Raw genomic sequence first — 16,961 nt, forward strand, 5'->3', positions numbered from 1 at the left:
AGAGCCAAACATTTCGAGAGAGGAGCAGAGGTAAAAGTAAATTTTCGACCTTTTTCAAATGAAAACTTTTCATTTTGAATAGGTTAAAAATCAAATCAAATCAGAAGCAAAAATCCTAACCTTCTGAACTTTTTGGTCACATCGCTTCGCTCTCTGGCAGCCACATTTTGTGGTAGATTTTGACATGAAATATATTCAGAAAATAATACCATAATCACTATTTTTACTTTGCTTTTCTAATTTTATTCTATGACCTAATTATTTTTTTCCTGGGGGGGGGGGGGAGTGCCCTCCCCCTCCAAGGGAAAATGAGCACACATCTATACATCTCTTTGAGCTAGCTTTACAATTTTGGAGATACCATAACAATAGTTTGCAAGCTAAAACTGCTGGCTAGTTTAAAAGAATTAATGCGGAACTAGTAGAACTTCACTAGACTAATTGCAGAGAAGTGTATGGTACGGTTCAGTTCTGTGGCTTAATCCAGTTATATAACTGTTTCCCGAGGAATCTATCATCCATATAGGGAGTGGCATTTTCTAAAGCTGTGATGCAACACTCAATTGTTGAATATCTTTCGGAACATGAAGGCTACCGATGTGGATATTGCGGATCGCCCGACTCCAACTTTTCGCATGGTACGAAGTGCAATGCCAGTGCCATGCCAGTGTGTAGCGAGCTAATCCGATCGACCAGCGTTGAGGCACGGGCGAGATAGCCGAACGGCCGCTACTTGAGAGCGGAGTTTGCCGAGCTAGCTCGCGGGGCGGGGCTCATGCAGTTTCGTACCGGCCGACTTGTCTTTGAGCTAATTTCCCCACCTGAAACTTGTTCACAAATGTCATAGCCATGATAGCAAGTCCCTCAATCACATTTCAAGGTCAATAAGTAACATTGGAACAATGCCCTCTACTTTTCTGAATATCTTGATCGGCCATCGCCATCGGGAACGGCTGTATTTGCCTTCGTCTTCGATCTCGACGTCATCAATCATTCGAAGACCGCTTCGCCGTAATGTTTATATGGACTGAAGTTAGGGACCAAAAGATTTGCCTGCGATAATTTGTTTGCTGCATGTTTACATGATTTGGTCGCTAACTTCAGTCTATCAAAATGATGGCAAAGCCAAGACAAGTTGCCAAGTGAAGCGATGTCTGACTGAGATTTCGTAATCGTATGAAACTATGATGACGTATCAAAGCCGAAATACAGCCGATCGCGATATTTGGAAAAGTGGTAGGCATACTGCATTTTCTTTATTGACCTTGAAATATGACTGAGAGACTTGCCATGACATTCTGCACTAAATGCAGTTTCGCACTTGCTGACTTCGAGCAAATTTTCCCCACCAGAAATAGTTTGCAAATGCTATGGCAAGTCAAACTCTCAGCTCAATCACATTTCAGAGTTAACAGAAAGTCAAAGAAAATATCCCACTGCTTTGTTTGAATATCGCAATCAGAAATGGCTGTATTTCAGCTCAATCTCGATGATTGTCAAATTCTCATTCAGATATTACTTTGCTTGGCTTCGCCATAGTTTTTATATGGACTGAAATTAGCGACCAAAAGGTATGCCTGCGGCAGCTTACAAGTTTATTCATCGTGTGTTCGCATAATTTTGGTCACCAACTTCAGCTCATATCAAAATTATGGCAAAGACAAGCGAAGTGATGTCTGAAAATGTTAATGAGGTCGAGATTGAAGCCAGAATATAGCCGTTCCAAATCGCGATATGTGGAAAAGTGGTGGGAATATTGACCTTTAAATGTGATTGAGAGAATTGCTTTGACATCAAACATTTTGCTCGAAGTCGGCCTGTTTGAAACTGCATTAGGTCTTGTACCGAGCTCGATACACAGCAATTTAGAGGCAATTTCATGCAGGAGGTGGTGGGGGGGGGGGGGGGCTATTTCTGTGTACCTGAATAAGCACAACACCTAAAGATTAGCAACTTAAGTAATTAAGTCCACAAGTATTTTACCTGTTGTGCCAAGTTGATGAATAATTGGAACTCTACCGGGAAAATGCAGAAATTATATTTGTTGGGCAAGGTAGAGTTAGCCAGGCGGCTTCTAGAGAGTAAAAATCATTTACTAACGTAAGGTTACTCTCATACGAAGCCAGGCAGTCCTCCCCATTCATCTGTGTGTACTGCAAAAACCCTGAAACTTTCGCCCCCGAGATTTCTACTTTCCTTCTAAAAGATCTAGCTCTAAATCATGTAAATGGGATAAAACTTCATTTCCGACATTTCTACGCTCTCGTTATTTTTAAAACAAGAATTCATCAAAAAAATTTAAAAATATTGTGAAAAGACGGAAGAGACTTGCCCGATGTTTACACCGCCATCTTGTTTCTTATTGTACTTCCCCAACGTTACGCGACGCGGTACACTCAGATGAATGGGGAGGACTGCCTGGCTTCGTATGAGAGTAACCTTACGTTAGTAAATGAATTTTACTCTCTAGATGCCGCCTGGCTAGGTAGAGTCTACATGTATCGTTTTGACTTTTGTTAACATAATTTTTGAAAAATATACATTTTAAAATGTCATAACTTATTTTTCATCTGATTTTGATGAAATTTTTCGCATTACATGCCTGTTTGATTTTATTTTTTTATTCAAATCAAATTTTTGTTGGTTAGAGTTGCCCTCAGATTATTTTTTGTTACAAATAGGCAAACATGTACCCATGAGTCAAAGACTTTCAAAGTGTGTTGTATGTTGCAACCAGGTTTGCAAGAGTGCAAGCTTGAAGCTGTGGACACTAGGTGCATTCAATGAATAATTACGAAGTCTATTCCATGGGTTTCCTAATTAAAAATAATCTTTATATTTCTCAGTAGACTCGGTGATTGACCTTGAAATAAACAGGTTTTTAGTAAGACCTCTTCACTCTTGGGAGGCATTTTATTGTAAATAATATTCATGTAGAATATGTCTTTGTTGATTTGATAGGAATGTGGGCTCACAACCTAACGTGTCAAGACTACCAGGATCTTATTGATCGAGGGTGGAGAAGGTAAGAATTTCTTACTCAAGACCAGTGTGAACTGACTTCACCAGGGCTCCATTTTATAAAAAGTTGCTATGATACCAACTCTCGCTAAAATATCAACTTTCATTGGATGAGCCAATCAGGAATTTGAATTTTCACTGGGAGTTGACATTCTAGCAAGAGTTGCTATCATATCAACTTTCATTACAAAAACAAAACGTGAGGAACACGCAATTTAACAAAATTTTGCACATCCCATTGTTTCAGCCCAGAGTTAGACAATGGCCCAAGTTAAAATGGACTTCAGAATAAGGACCACAGATTACTAGTTACTTGTATATTTATTATTTGGTAAATTAAGACAAATATCTCTTCATCATATGATGGTAATTAAAGGCACAGAAGATCCAGTAAAAAAAAAACATGTAAGAATGAAATAATTTGATACTAAAATTAGAACAGTGCTGTGGAATCAAAAGAAAAAAAGTAGCCCATTCAACAAAGAAATTTATAGAAGAATTAATTTTAGTTGAATTTAAATGCTGCTATATCAGGAATTTTTTAATACATTCTGTAAAGCTGTGGCCTTGCAATTCTTAAAGTACATTCACTTTTGACAACTAGAAGTGCTACTTTCTCCATAGAAATCTATATGGACAGTCTACTAAAATCTTACTTCATTGAATTTACAGGAGTGGTAAATATGTCTACAAGCCTACTATGGATAAGATGTGCTGCCCACAGTACACTATCAGATGCCATGCACCATCGTTGAAGTTGAAGAAATCCCAGAAAAAAGTACTGAAAAGGGCGACCAAATTCTTCACCACCGGAGAATTGCCAGGAGGGGAGGGAGGGGTACAGCACGACGGGGAAGACGCCCCTGGAGGGGTGCATCCAATGCCCCCTTCACATCAGGAGCTTCCGCAGATGCCAATGGAGGATATATCAAAGATACAAGGAGGAGTTCAAGAGTCAGAGGGTGAGGCCAGAGTAGCGAAAGGTCAGTCAGATGTCAAAGGTCAGTTAGATGTCAGTGTTCCATCGGAGCATGGAGGAACAGAAGGAGAAAGAGCAAGGACGAGTGACGAAAGTCCGGCAACTGTCTCTATAGAGAAACAGAAAAGGATACCTAAACCAGGTAAAGCCTTCATCATGTTGTTTCAAATTGATGAGATTCTTCCCCAACACTTATCTACATTTTTTTTCCTTCCTCCTATTCCTTTTCCTACTTTATTATTTTCTTTTCTTGAATATTCAAAAAATATCCTATTTAGTACTACAGTCAGGCGTTTTTCATGGACCACCAGTATTATAGGACCACCTGTCATCAAGACCACAATTTTTGTTTCCATTTTCCCATTGAAACATGTTTTACCTGAAACTATCCCTAAAGACTGCCTGCTCAAAAACACTTCTTTTCTTGTCTCACTTCTGCAATCTTTTTTCAGATTGAAGATATTTTTGCTGCTATTTACACTTTTGTACATAAGTGCTTCAATTCTTGACATGAATTCTAAGTGATGAAATTAATTAGTTTCCATTTTACTGTAACAAAAAGATAACTTAAAGTTCTATTGATTTCAATTCTTCGTAAACCTATTTTATTTTAGGCTTAGGTGCAGACCCAACCAAACCACCGTGCAAGAAATCAAAACTATTACGGCTAGAAAAGCGCCAAGAGAGGCTGAAGCAGAAGGCTAATACAGAGAGTTCTGAAACCAACATTAGACCAAGTAATTCATCTAAGACTGAGAATTTACCAAAATCACTGGAGGAGTTGATAGTAGATGCTATACCTGGTCAGGATCCTAAACATCGGTTAGAGGTAATCAATGATGCATGATCTGGCGGGGGGGGGGGGGGGGGGGGGGGCAAATGTAGTAAGTTGCTTTAAGTTGGAAATTTTTTGCCCCCCCCTTCCCCTTGATAAACAAGGATCTGCCCCTGCCTGCTACAGTGTGAATATTATCGTGGGCACAATTACAGGAATCTGTGGTAAAATATTAAAAAGAGTTGTTCATTTTGAGGTGTTGCTTAGTTTCAGAAAACAGTAATATATAATAGCAGGTGTACATATCAAGAAGGTAGCGATGTTACACATTCATTGTTCATTTTTTTTTTTGTGAACTTTCAAATATTTTCATATGAAGAAGCACTCCCAGTTACAATCACCATTTTACATAATAATTTTTCAATGTAATTAATGTAGTCATCCAAAATATATATAAGATTTATTTTTATAAATGGCACTAATAATTTCTGACTGTCCTTACTGGAAATTAATAATCACAGTGAAAATTTATTTAGTTATTTTGGGGATAGCTATAAAGAATATCTGTATTGCACAGATTTATATTGTAACTTTATATAGAAGGATATGCAGTTTTTGTTCATTTGCCTGTTTTATTTTTGTGCTGTGTATTGAAGAGAAAGCATGGAGGAAATGGCTGTATGGAGTGAACTATAATTTTCATGAAATTAATCCCCCAAAAATGAAGACTCATTATTTCTGTAAGAAGGATACGTTGCCACAGGAGTGTAAATCCCTTTCTTTTCTGTGTTTTGATTAGATCAAACTGGTTCGATCTAATCCAATGTCGGATGATTTTAAGCGAACACTTGAAGAAAGTCATCGGGTCTACACAAAATATCAGATGTGCATCCACAATGATGCAGAGACCAAGTGCAATCTCAGACAGGTAATTCATATCTACTGTGAATGTAAGGTATCTCCTATTAAAAAAAAAAGAAGGAAAATTGTGTCTTTAACATCTTTCATTGAGGTGTACACTCATTAGGTAAAGGTGATACTCCCCAGCCTTCCTCCATGCTCTCTCTTCAATCAGAATTACCGTAACCTTTCACTCTCTGTTGCCCCCTATCTCTCTCTTGCTTTCTCTCCCTTTTCTTCCTTCCTCCCTTTTTCTTCCTTCTACTCCCATTTTCACTTGCCTCTTTTCTCTGTCTTTCATTTCTCTTCGTCTCTACCCCTTTTCTCTTGCCTTCTCCAATTTTCTCTCCTCCCCCTCCCTGTTTCTCTCCCCTTTCCGTTTCTCTTTCCTCTCTTTTGTTCTCTCTTTCTGTTCCTTTCTCTCTCCCAGTTTCTTTCACCATTTTCCCGTTCTCTTCTCCCTCTCCCTCTCTCCTTTTCAAGAAATGTCAGTCCATGTGTACTGATCAGCAGTACATTATTTGTGTATATATCACATTTGACCTTTAACCTCTAGATCAAATTAATTCGCACAAATCCACCGAGTCAAGAATACATAAATACAGAGAAGGAGAGCCACAAGGTTTATGAGAAATATCAGACCTTTGTGCACAATGATCCCCTGGATGAGTGTGCTCTCTTTGAAGTAAGTGGGCTATTCCATTTTCCAAGTTAAAGGTCCTATCTTACCAAAGGAGACGTCTCAGAGACTACAGTCGTGGTGCTCACCATCTCCAACATAAAGTTTTCTTTGGTCTAACCAAGGAAAAATCTCTGCGATGTCTCCAAACAAAGTGACAAGCACTTGCTAACACAGTCACCCGGACGTTGCTCCAACGTCTTGGAGACTTCTCTTAGTTGCAGCGACTGCTCGGAAAAGTCTTGAGCCGTTGCAGCATCTACATGTACTTGGAGACAAATCAGCAACATCCTTGTACCTGTCAGGCAAAGTGCTTGTCACCTTGTCTGAAAACGTCATAGAGAAGTCTTTGAGATATCGGAGAGACATCTTCCTGGTTAGAACAAAGAAACTTTTCTGTTTGGGACGTCTCCTATGGCGAGATACATCTTAAAGTATCAATTTTTATTGCCAATGTTTATTTTCTTTGTAAAGATATTTAGACTGTTACTTTAATTTGCTCACAGGTATTGAGCTGTATTATGCAATGTAATATTACATTTTATATCCTTTGAAAAAAATTGTTAAATTCCTCTGTTGTTAATGAGTGTAACTTGTCATGAAATATAAGCATGTTGGGATGTTTAAAATAAATCTGTCATTGACTGCACTATGTGTACTAGCATATTACAGCTTACTACAGAGCCCGCTTTATAATCCAGTTTTATACAATATTTTCATGAACATGAAAAGAACCAAACTAGAGCTCTGAATTTTTAAAAACATCTTCAGCCAGAATTTATGGGCATACCAGCTTACTACACATTCTAATACTAACATTTTCAGTTTTTAGCTTAGATTCATTTTCTTTAATAAATAAATGATTTCACAATTAGCAAAATTAATCAATAGAAATATAAATCTGGAATTACTTTATGTTTACAACACTTTATTTAAATATTCTACTGCACTACCATAAAAACAAGGAAATATGCAACTCTGTAAGCTTAGCAGCCCAACACAAACTTTGAATAGTTACAACACCTGGTGCTATTATCACACACAAAAAGTAATATATTATTGTACTGTACTTGTAATGAATTACATGATATGACAGTAGCACAGTGCAACTTTCACCGAATCAATTTGTGGTAGGTGGCCGAGTTTACTAGAACAAGTGGGCCAAATTCCCCTGTCTGTGTGATACTATTATAATGAATTATTATTTCTCTCTCTCTCTTTCTTTCTGTTACTCCCTTTCTCCATCTCCAGTACAAGCGTTTCTTGGTAGATTCACCCCTTGTTGAACAGTACTCGGATGACGGTCCTGAATGCGGCTATGGATCCTTCCATCAACATTACGTCCTTGATGGTAAAATCATTGCCGTCGGTGTCATTGATATACTACCGACGTGCGTATCATCGGTCTACTTCTACTACGATCCTGAGTACAGACACCTCACATTGGGTACCTTCTCAGCACTAAGGTATGCAGGAAAATGATTCTTTCAAGCAAATAAAAATGGCCTGAAAATAATATGAATGAATATGTGCAAGAGCCTCTCGAATTTCATTTGTGATTGCCTCTTAATCCCATTCCATTTCTGCAATTCAAGTATTCACGTAACTGCCACTTATGATCTCAGGAAAACTGATGCCTGGCCAGCTTGCATGCAAATTCAATCCATAATCCATATTTTATTGTTCGAAATAGGCATGAAATGTAATACTCCAAAAATTTGCTTTGCCCAATTGATCCTGGGCCCGGCAGCCACTGTGCAGCGCCAGATCGACGAGGCTCTATCCCTTTAATTAATGAAAGCCAGCAGCAACTCCCATCTTTTAACGTCTTTTGGTCTGATGTGGTCGGGGTTTAAACTCCCGACCTCCTGGTTGTGAGACGGACGCTCTACCAACTGAGCCAACACACCGGTTAATGATGCAGTATGTTCCATTGAGAAAAGAAATCTGACGTTTAATTTGACATAAACTGCACAGTTTGGTTTTATGGTCTGCCCATGTTGTGTCCATGTGAGAACTTCCAAAATATGTCCAGCATGTTTTTGCCTCTAGATTGTTGATTATTCATCTTGATGAGGGAAAAAAATTATAAAACAAGAAGCTTTGCTTATTTATTCATGAATTCCTAATTAATTTCTAATTATTAAGTAATGATAATAATAGTAATGATAGTGATAATAGTAATGATAATAAAACTAATATAAGGTGTTTATATTGCACACATATCTCCCTTGTTGGAGATGATCCTTTATTACCCTATCTAAGCTGAACTTATATTGTTGAATATCAAATTTGTTACAAATTAAATTATTCATCATTTTTATGTTATAATAATAATAAATTTACCTATTGACAACTATTTAAAAAAATGAATTTTCTGTTCACCGTTCCATTCCAGGGAACTAGCTTTCACAAGATTACTGAACGTGACTGCTCCATCATTAGAGTACTACTATATGGGCTTCTATGTGCATTCATGTAGGAAAATGAGGTACAAGGTAAGACATCTTAAACAACTTAAAGTTTGAAATTGATCATGAATATGAAAAGGAGATGACTTTACTGCTTAAGATTCTAGCAGTATGTCATAAAGCATTAGTAAGTCTAATTATATCCGTCTGATCTGATTACTGAATATGTCCCACAAAGAAATCTCCGCTCTTCTAACTAGAATTTATTAACTACCAACGTCTAAAACATGTTCGTTTGGGGATTGTGCCTTTCAGTCAGCAGCACCTGTACTGTGGAATAAATTGCCTAATCATCTGAGGGCCATTACTTATACTTCCTCAAAACGATGAAAACATATTTTGCTCATGTTAGATTATCTGGATTAGGAAAGGTATGTGACAATGTTAGTTTGTTCATTTTCCATCTAGAATTTATGTTTTTTTATTCTAAGTATACTGGTATTAGACTAAATTATTTTATGTAAAGCGCATAGAGATTCTGTTGAGTATTATGCGCTATGTAAATATATCTCTCTAAATGTTTTCAAACGTAAATTAGAATTGACATTGATTAAATCTTATAATTTTCCTGTGTAGGTTATATCGTAACTTATAATAATAATTGTAAATTTATAATGTGCAGATAAGCAGAAAAACAATTATTAACAGAATACGCAAAAAATTTAGAAGTAAATTTAAGTTCGCTAAATTAATCGAAGAAAACTTACAAATATTGTTAATGCGCTCTGGCTGAGTAATAGTTGCAAATAGTGACAAACATGTATTTTCTTCTCTTTTATGTACACTCTGCAGTTGTACATTGGCATTTCTTTATGTATTAGTTTCATTTTATCGTCCTCTCCTACAAATTAAGACTTCTTTTTTTTTGGGGGGGGGGGATCTTGCAGACCTAACAAGCATTGTTTTTTTTGCAGGTTCCCTCATATTTCACTATATTTTGAATTGTCTTTGATTTCAAATCGCTGTATTATTTAATTTAGATGAATGCTGCCATGTCTTATTTTTCATACGATGTTATTTCTTCAGATGTGATACTGTTTTTGTATTATGTTCATAATTATGTGAAATATGTTAAATAAAATCAATATCAATATGTAAGCATCTAATATTACTAGTTAAGCAATGGCTAAAGTCACAATGAAGATATTGTCCCTATATCTTATACAGCAGTGGTTGAAATGACAAAGCACCTTGTTAGATCAATGGTCACAGTGGTCATTATACACCTGAAAATATCTCTTTCTCATGATAACTGAAGAACCATTTGAGCAATCACTTTCAAACTTGGCTCATGTAATAAATGTGATTGATGATATGGTTAGATTATGAAGTCGCATAGTCAAAGGTTACAGAAGTCATATGAAAAACAAATGAGGTGGATTGTATTATTGATCTGGCATTGGCGGATATTGAATTTACCTGGACGCAAATAACAGACCTGGAGGGTGTTTCATAAAGCTGTTCGTAAGTTAAGAGCGACTTTAAGAACGACTGGTGATCCTTTCTTACGCGCTAAGCCATTGCCAGTGATCATTTTGATGTATACAATTTACCACAGGAAAGGATCACCAGTCGTTCTTAAAGTCCCTCTTTACTTACGAACAGCTTTATGAAACGTCCACCTGGTGGGTGTTTCATAAAGCTGTTTGTAAGTTAAGAGCGACTTTAAGAACGACTGGTGATCCTTTCTTACGCGCAAAACCATCACTAATGAATATACCATTCGCCATAAGAAAGGATCACCAGTCGTTCTTAAAGTCGCTCTTAACTTACGAACAGCTTTATGAAACGCCCACCAGTAGAGATTGGTTTAGAACACTATCTACAACAGAGGTTTATTAGGTTAGCTTGCAACATTACTGCAACATCTTGGTAGAAGTGGTCCTGTGTGATCACGTAGTATAGTCTACACTTGCAGACCTTTATCAGTTATTATCACAGCGGAGGCATACATTCCATCTGTGTGCAGATAGGAATCCATGAGGTTTTAAGGAGCAAATCTATGTAGATGTGGTGGATTGTCATTTTGCTTTATTCGTGATAGGAAATTGAGTTGAGGTTCATGTAAGGCTATATCACTTGAGCATCTTAAGCGTTTTGCTGATCGTTACATCGCCAAATCTAAAAATGGCAAATGAGGGAGTTTTGTCCACCTAATTGTCATACCAAAATACATGTAGGTACTATTATTCTCGTTGTAATGTGATGTGTCTTTTTTTCATCTACAGGGTCAGTTTTACCCTTCTTATTTACTATGTCCCGAGGCTTACATCTTTCAACCCATAGAGGATTGTTTACCAAGGCTGGATGTGAACAAGTACTCGCGCTTTGCATCGGAAGATGAATGTAAGCTGATCATTGATTGCAGGGACACATTCAGGACTTACCACAAGGAGGGGGGGGGGGGGAGGTGCACACTATAAAAGAAAATTGACAAGCAAAGTAAATTATGAAAATATTAAATAAACAAGATCACCACTCACAGGGAGCCTATTCCTGTAGATTTTTTTCACAAGTAAAGAAAAAGGTCCTCAAGGGGGGGGGGGCAGGTTTCCTTTTTGTTCCTCCACCCTTCGGATCGATGTCTGATTGGTTTCTACTCTAAGTAAACCATGGGGTAGGGAGGAGGATTCTTACATAAAGTTCTTATGTACAACTGGTGGCCTGTACTTTGGTGCTAAATCAGATACTCAGTCATTTTGAAAATTTTGCAGTTTTTCTCTTGGTAATCACACAATGATTGTAATTAGAGGAAAATGGACTGAAAAAAATCATGTCATTTTGAGTGCAGTATGCTGTGCCTCTTCTGAATGGAAGCTGTTAAATTTTTCATAATCTTAGCAATCTCTGAATTTGCAATCCAATTGAAACAATGAAATTTCTATTGATTATTCAGATTGGCATTATTTGCTAAATTATTCTCATTATTATCCATGTTGACTCATGTTATATCAATTTTTTCTCAAAATACAAGGGGTTGAAAAAATAAATTGTTGCCATTTTAAGCAGTGAAAGCAGATTAGCTAACACTTTAAGGAATATAATTACTACTTGTAATGATTGTTACAATTTCATTGATTTCCTATTTTATCCCAGCTGATGCGGCAGTTAGCCTTGAAGAGGTATTGGTACTCCACAAACACATCGCCATGCCGTACCCGGTCTACAAGCAATACCGCCCTCAAGCAGCAGACGAAGAAGAAGTCAAGGAATATGCTCAGATGGCCGGCAAGAAGTGTGTAGGACAGATGCTGCTGTACAGAAACTGAACCAGTACATTTCACTTATGCAGTGTCTGTATGGTAACAACATTTGTGATATCTATTCTACCTAAACTGTCCCTGATACTTGACACGTTTGAAAGCTTTTAATTGAAATAAGGTTTAACACCAAGTCCACCCTACTTATAGATGTCTGACCAACAACAGACAAATTGAAGAAACATTTAAAACACTTAAAAACTTGTCAAAATCAGATGTAAAAATGCAGGGAGGCCACTAAATTCAGACTTCTTATGCATATTTTCAGCCATTGAAACAACATTTTTTGTGTGTGTACAAAGTGACTTGATCTAGATGATTCTCAAAGTTTCTTACCAATTCTATGTGGCGTCCCTGAAATAAGAAGGTTAGAACACAATCGTTTTACTACTTTTTCACTTGGGGAATGGCACAACTTTCTTATTTCACATCCAAATTTGATGAAATTTTCAGTGTTGTACTTGCTTGAATTTTTTCTAATTCTTCAATTCCAATATATATTTAGGTGGATTTGGCCTTTAACAAATGAGTGAGTGAGGAGTGCCATTTCTCAGTACCTATCATGACATTTACAGAAAGTATTTTGAATTTAAAGTAGGTATATTTAATATCTGGAAATAAAAAAAGATGGGAAAGTAATTTTTCAGTGGTTTTAGTTGCTACTAAAGCCTAGTATACGCACACACAAAAAACAATCCTCTCATAGGAAAGACTTGGTTATAAGGAATACTGTCCAATCAAGGAATGCGAGCACATTGACTTAGTTTTAAACCAAGGCACTATTACATGACCTTAAGCATGACTATGAAATCTGCGGATATTGTAAGTCAAGCCATCCATTCTAAAATGGAAAGTATGAAATATATTTGTCATTGCCATGGAATAACTAACAAAAATATGTACCAAAAACATAGATCGATTAGGCAAAAGTGAAACAAAAGGAACACAAGGGTAACACACTCTTGATAATGAGTGCTGTCGGATGGTTCGCATCCAGAAATCGGGGATGTCGATCCCGCTGTCTCTGTTGAAGTTGTTAGGACAAAGACGTATACTAATGGCCTCCTTAATCCTGCGTGTATACCATTGTCTCTCTTTGGCAACGCAATGTACACCCAATCTGGGTGGTGTTGCTTCTCCCAAGCATGTTCTGCCACCGCGGATGTGTCGGTTCGCTGTAACCGAACATCGCGCTTGTGTTCAGAAATGCGTTAAGAGTTCATTTAGATTGGATGTTGCTTTGTGTATCTTCTCCTTTTGTTTTCCTACTAGTGCCGCTATGTGGGTTTACACCTAAGGTTGAATTATCTTGGATGTGCTCAATATACAGTCTCTGCTGCTCCTCCCGACCCTCAATAAGTTCAGTAAGATTGTTCACCGTGCTCTGCATTCGCTAAATATCACTTTTCAGCGAAGACATTTCCCCCGAAAGTTTTGACTCCATTTTTCAATCCTCTTGATTAGCTTGTTTGGTGGCACATCCTCTGATTCATTTTTCTTTCTCTGACGCTTTTGTGGTTTTCTGCCGTCCGGTAGGGGTATCGGTTGGAAACACGTTGGCATATGGTTTTGTTCCCCCCATCTCCGTCCGAGTGTCTTGACTTAATAACTGGTCTGCCACGTCACCAGCATTCGATATGGGCGAATAATTTTCATCTAGGAGAGGTATGTCCTGCCCCTGGGGCCCAACTTGGTGCACAATTTGAAGTTCATCTCCAAAGCAATTGAAGTTGGTCGCGATCGCCATGATAATGATACAAGTATAGAGCTTGAGGAAGTCCAGAAAAATAAGAAAGTTACAGCACAAATGGTAAGGACGATGAAACCACAATGTCACAGTTTCAAAAGAGGATCTTGCGAAAATTTCTCGCTGAGCAGGTACTGAACGCCTTCTTCTCTTAGCAGCTCCTGACCCAGTGCAGTGAAGGAATTAACTAATCAAAAGACAAAAAAGAAGCATCCGTAACAAATATAAACAGAGCTTCTAAATTTTCTGTAAGACATGCAAGGCAAGTTAGCTTTTTTTTTAATAAATTGGGTAGAGGAGGGAGTAGGAGGTTAGAAAGGTGGCCTCCTTAAGGATGTTGAGCAAAATTAAGCATTTCTTTATCATTCCCAGAAGGGGGGATATTCTCCTCCATTAGGTTGTTCAAAAATCAAGATTAGAACTACCCCCGTCCCTCCCCCCAGTAGTACCCTGCCTGTGCTGTATTGTAAGCCCTATGCTGTATCAAGGACTGAAATTGTTTTCTTATTTATTTCAAACATTCATACAAACATGAAAATGAGTAAAGACATATATATATATATCAAAGATTGATTCAACATGAATGACACTGTCAAATAATCCACTCATATCAATACTTCAGCCTTCGTTTCACCCTTAACGTCACAGAAGTGATGTTTTAAATACAAGATCAATAGTTCATAATTTTTACAGATACTAATTACTATAAGCACTATCAAATGCATTCCAGGTTTCATAAAAAAGTAGCTTTTCTGCATGACATTGTAAGAAAAAAACAGCACATCACTTCAAGGAGTGTGCTGGTAACTCCTTGATCACTGCTTATAATGTACATCATTACAATTAATATTGTCTATAGTGTTCAATACCTGTCATTCTTAGCCCATCCAAGGTAGCCTTACTGAGGCAGAGCTTGCCTCTGTCACCTCTACTCAGACCAGGTACTACATTGCCTTCAGACTCCCATTCATCCAAGAATGATAAGAAATCTTCCTTGAGAAACTGAAATAATATAAAGGTTTGAAAACATATATCAAATAACAGACCACTTTGATTTTATTTAATCAATTATTAAAAAATTAAATGTGGATTATTCAAAGTATTTCTTTTCAAAGTAAGATGTACATCAATAAAATAATAATAAAAAACTGTTATCGAACATATTTAATTCAAGAAAATATGAGCCTATTTTCATTTATTGCAAAAAATAAATTTCAGATCTTTTCAAGCAAGATTAACAAATATATGAAAGTATTTCATTAACATCCCAACTTAGAACTTATAAATGTCAAAATGGGTTTGAAGGGGTGTTACAATTGAGAGAAGGGAAATCAGCAATAAGCTCCTCACCACAAATCTCCAGTCATCAACAGATGTGTACGCCTCCAAAACAATGTTTCTCTTCTTCCTCCCTACAAAGAGACTGGAGACATTTAGACAGTCTAAGAAGGTGTCTACCATCCTCACAAAGTACCAAGTGCTTTCAGTTTCTTCAAGTCCTTGTAGTTCGAGAGCATTTGCCATGGTACTGCTTAAAACCTGTAAACAAAATGGGGCCAAAGGATACATGTGGTTAATTCATGGAGAATAATTTATGAATTCAAGGTCTTACTATTTCTCTGTCTCTCTCCATCATCATAAGCTGATTTCCCCCTCTGCCATCTTTTTTTAACACTTCAAATTTTGGTGCAGTCAATTAAAAAACTCTCACTGTAATTCTCTTCAGATTTCAACATTCTTCATATTGAAAGCTAACAAAACAATGTTAGAGAAGAATTATTTAGAAACAAATTATTACTAAGTACGAAGGACAAAATAATATTTGTATTGTTTTGGAATATTAGCAAACTAACCTGGGATGCTAGAGACACACGCATTCTTGATGTGGGAGTAAGGTGGAGATGATCGTTTGATATCTTGTACGATTTGTGGAGTCCAGAGCCTGTCATGCGGTCCCATTCTACCACATTTAGGAAGTGGCGCCAGGATATCTGCTTGCCCCGGAACTAAAGAGAGAAGAGTGATTATATTTGAAGAAAAAAAAATGACTTCAAGATGACAAAAGTACTTTAAAAAAAAACTTTTATAATAACATACGCATACAGTTATTCCATGAAAGTTTCAATCAACATCTACAGACAAATCTAGATTAGTAATTATGTTTTACTTTATTCAAGGAGTTACCAGTTTTGTGACTCAAAATATCATCTAAAACGTAAAACTTACATACATAAACTAAGTTCCTAAAACAATAAAATGATAACCTGACAAACTGAAAAGAACATATTTACATTTTTGGGAGACCACAACAACTGTAAAACAATTATAAAGATGTAAATACAATCATGAACAGGCACATGTTACAAACTATGATAAGTGTATCTCTCTGCTACTGAAGGTGTTGGCTCCCATTCCGCACCCTGCTCTGGTCCTAAACCTTGAACTGGTCCCAAACCTTGAACTGGTCCCAAACCTTGAGCTGGTCCCATGCCTTGAGCTGGTACCATGCCTTGTGATGGACCCATGCCTTGTGATGGACCCATGCCTTGAGCTGGTCCCATGCCTTGAGCTGGTACCATGCCTTGAGCTGGGACCCATGCCTTGAGCTGGTCCCATGCCTTGTGCTGGTCCCATGCCTTGTGCTGGTCCCATGCCTTGAGCTGGTCCCATGCCTTGAGCTGGTCCCATGCCTTGTGATGGACCCATGCCTTGAGCTGGTACCATGCCTTGAGCTGGGACCCATGCCTTGAGCTGGGACCCATGCCTTGAGCTGGTCCCATGCCTTGTGCTGGTCCCATGCCTTGAGCTGGTCCCATGCCTTGAGCTGGTCCCATGCCTTGTGATGGACCCATCCTTTGACTCATTACGGAGAAAAGCATGCTCCATGTCTTATCCTCCCTCTGCTTCTCTTCTTGTTCTCTCAACAGTCGCCTCTCTCTTTCCTCTCTATCGCGCCTGTCCTGTCTCTCTCTGTCCTCTCTCCACATTCTCTCCCTGCTCTCTCTGTCTTCCCTCTGAAATTGAAGTTGTTCTCTTTCATGTGCTAACATCTCCTTAATGGATTCTGCCTGCATGGAAGAAAGAAAGAGAGGAATTAAACCCTATCTAGCCCAGGGGTAGGTGAGAAAT

At 37.8% G+C, this 16,961-nt stretch overlaps 1 protein-coding gene across 2 annotated transcripts; it reads left to right on the forward strand.

The window, feature by feature from the left end:
- Nucleotides 1-386: 386 nt before the first annotated feature.
- On the forward strand, nt 387-16,233 carry LOC129258938 (arginyl-tRNA--protein transferase 1-like). 2 transcript variants are annotated; one of them, XM_064098492.1, is made up of 9 exons: nt 387-638; nt 2,962-3,025; nt 3,694-4,142; nt 4,615-4,829; nt 5,575-5,703; nt 7,606-7,820; nt 8,753-8,852; nt 11,054-11,171; nt 11,922-16,233. In XM_064098492.1, the coding sequence occupies exons 1-9, from the start codon at nt 551-553 to the stop codon at nt 12,092-12,094; spliced, it is 1,551 nt and encodes a 516-aa protein (XP_063954562.1). In that variant the 5' UTR covers nt 387-550; the 3' UTR covers nt 12,095-16,233. The 2 variants fall into 2 exon arrangements, with proteins under 2 accessions (XP_063954562.1, XP_063954563.1); XM_064098493.1 differs by lacking the exon at nt 5,575-5,703 and adding an exon at nt 6,232-6,360 and having other exon boundaries at nt 389-638; nt 11,922-16,071.
- The last annotated feature ends 728 nt before the right edge of the window (nt 16,234-16,961 follow it).

This window comes from Lytechinus pictus, chromosome 4, assembly GCF_037042905.1.
Source record: "Lytechinus pictus isolate F3 Inbred chromosome 4, Lp3.0, whole genome shotgun sequence".
NCBI lineage: Eukaryota > Metazoa > Echinodermata > Echinoidea > Temnopleuroida > Toxopneustidae > Lytechinus > Lytechinus pictus.

What these genes read in the sequence shown, in the direction of transcription:
- LOC129258938 (XM_064098492.1), top strand. Translation starts at nt 551, where the DNA reads ATGCAACACTCAATTGTTGAATATCTTTCGGAACATGAAGGCTACCGA. An exon ending in CGACTCCAACTTTTCGCATG is followed by an intron (nt 639 to 2,961) that starts GTACGAAGTGCA and finishes TTGATTTGATAG; the next exon opens with GAATGTGGGCTCACAACCTA. An exon ending in GTAGGAAAATGAGGTACAAG is followed by an intron (nt 8,853 to 11,053) that starts GTAAGACATCTT and finishes TTTCATCTACAG; the next exon opens with GGTCAGTTTTACCCTTCTTA.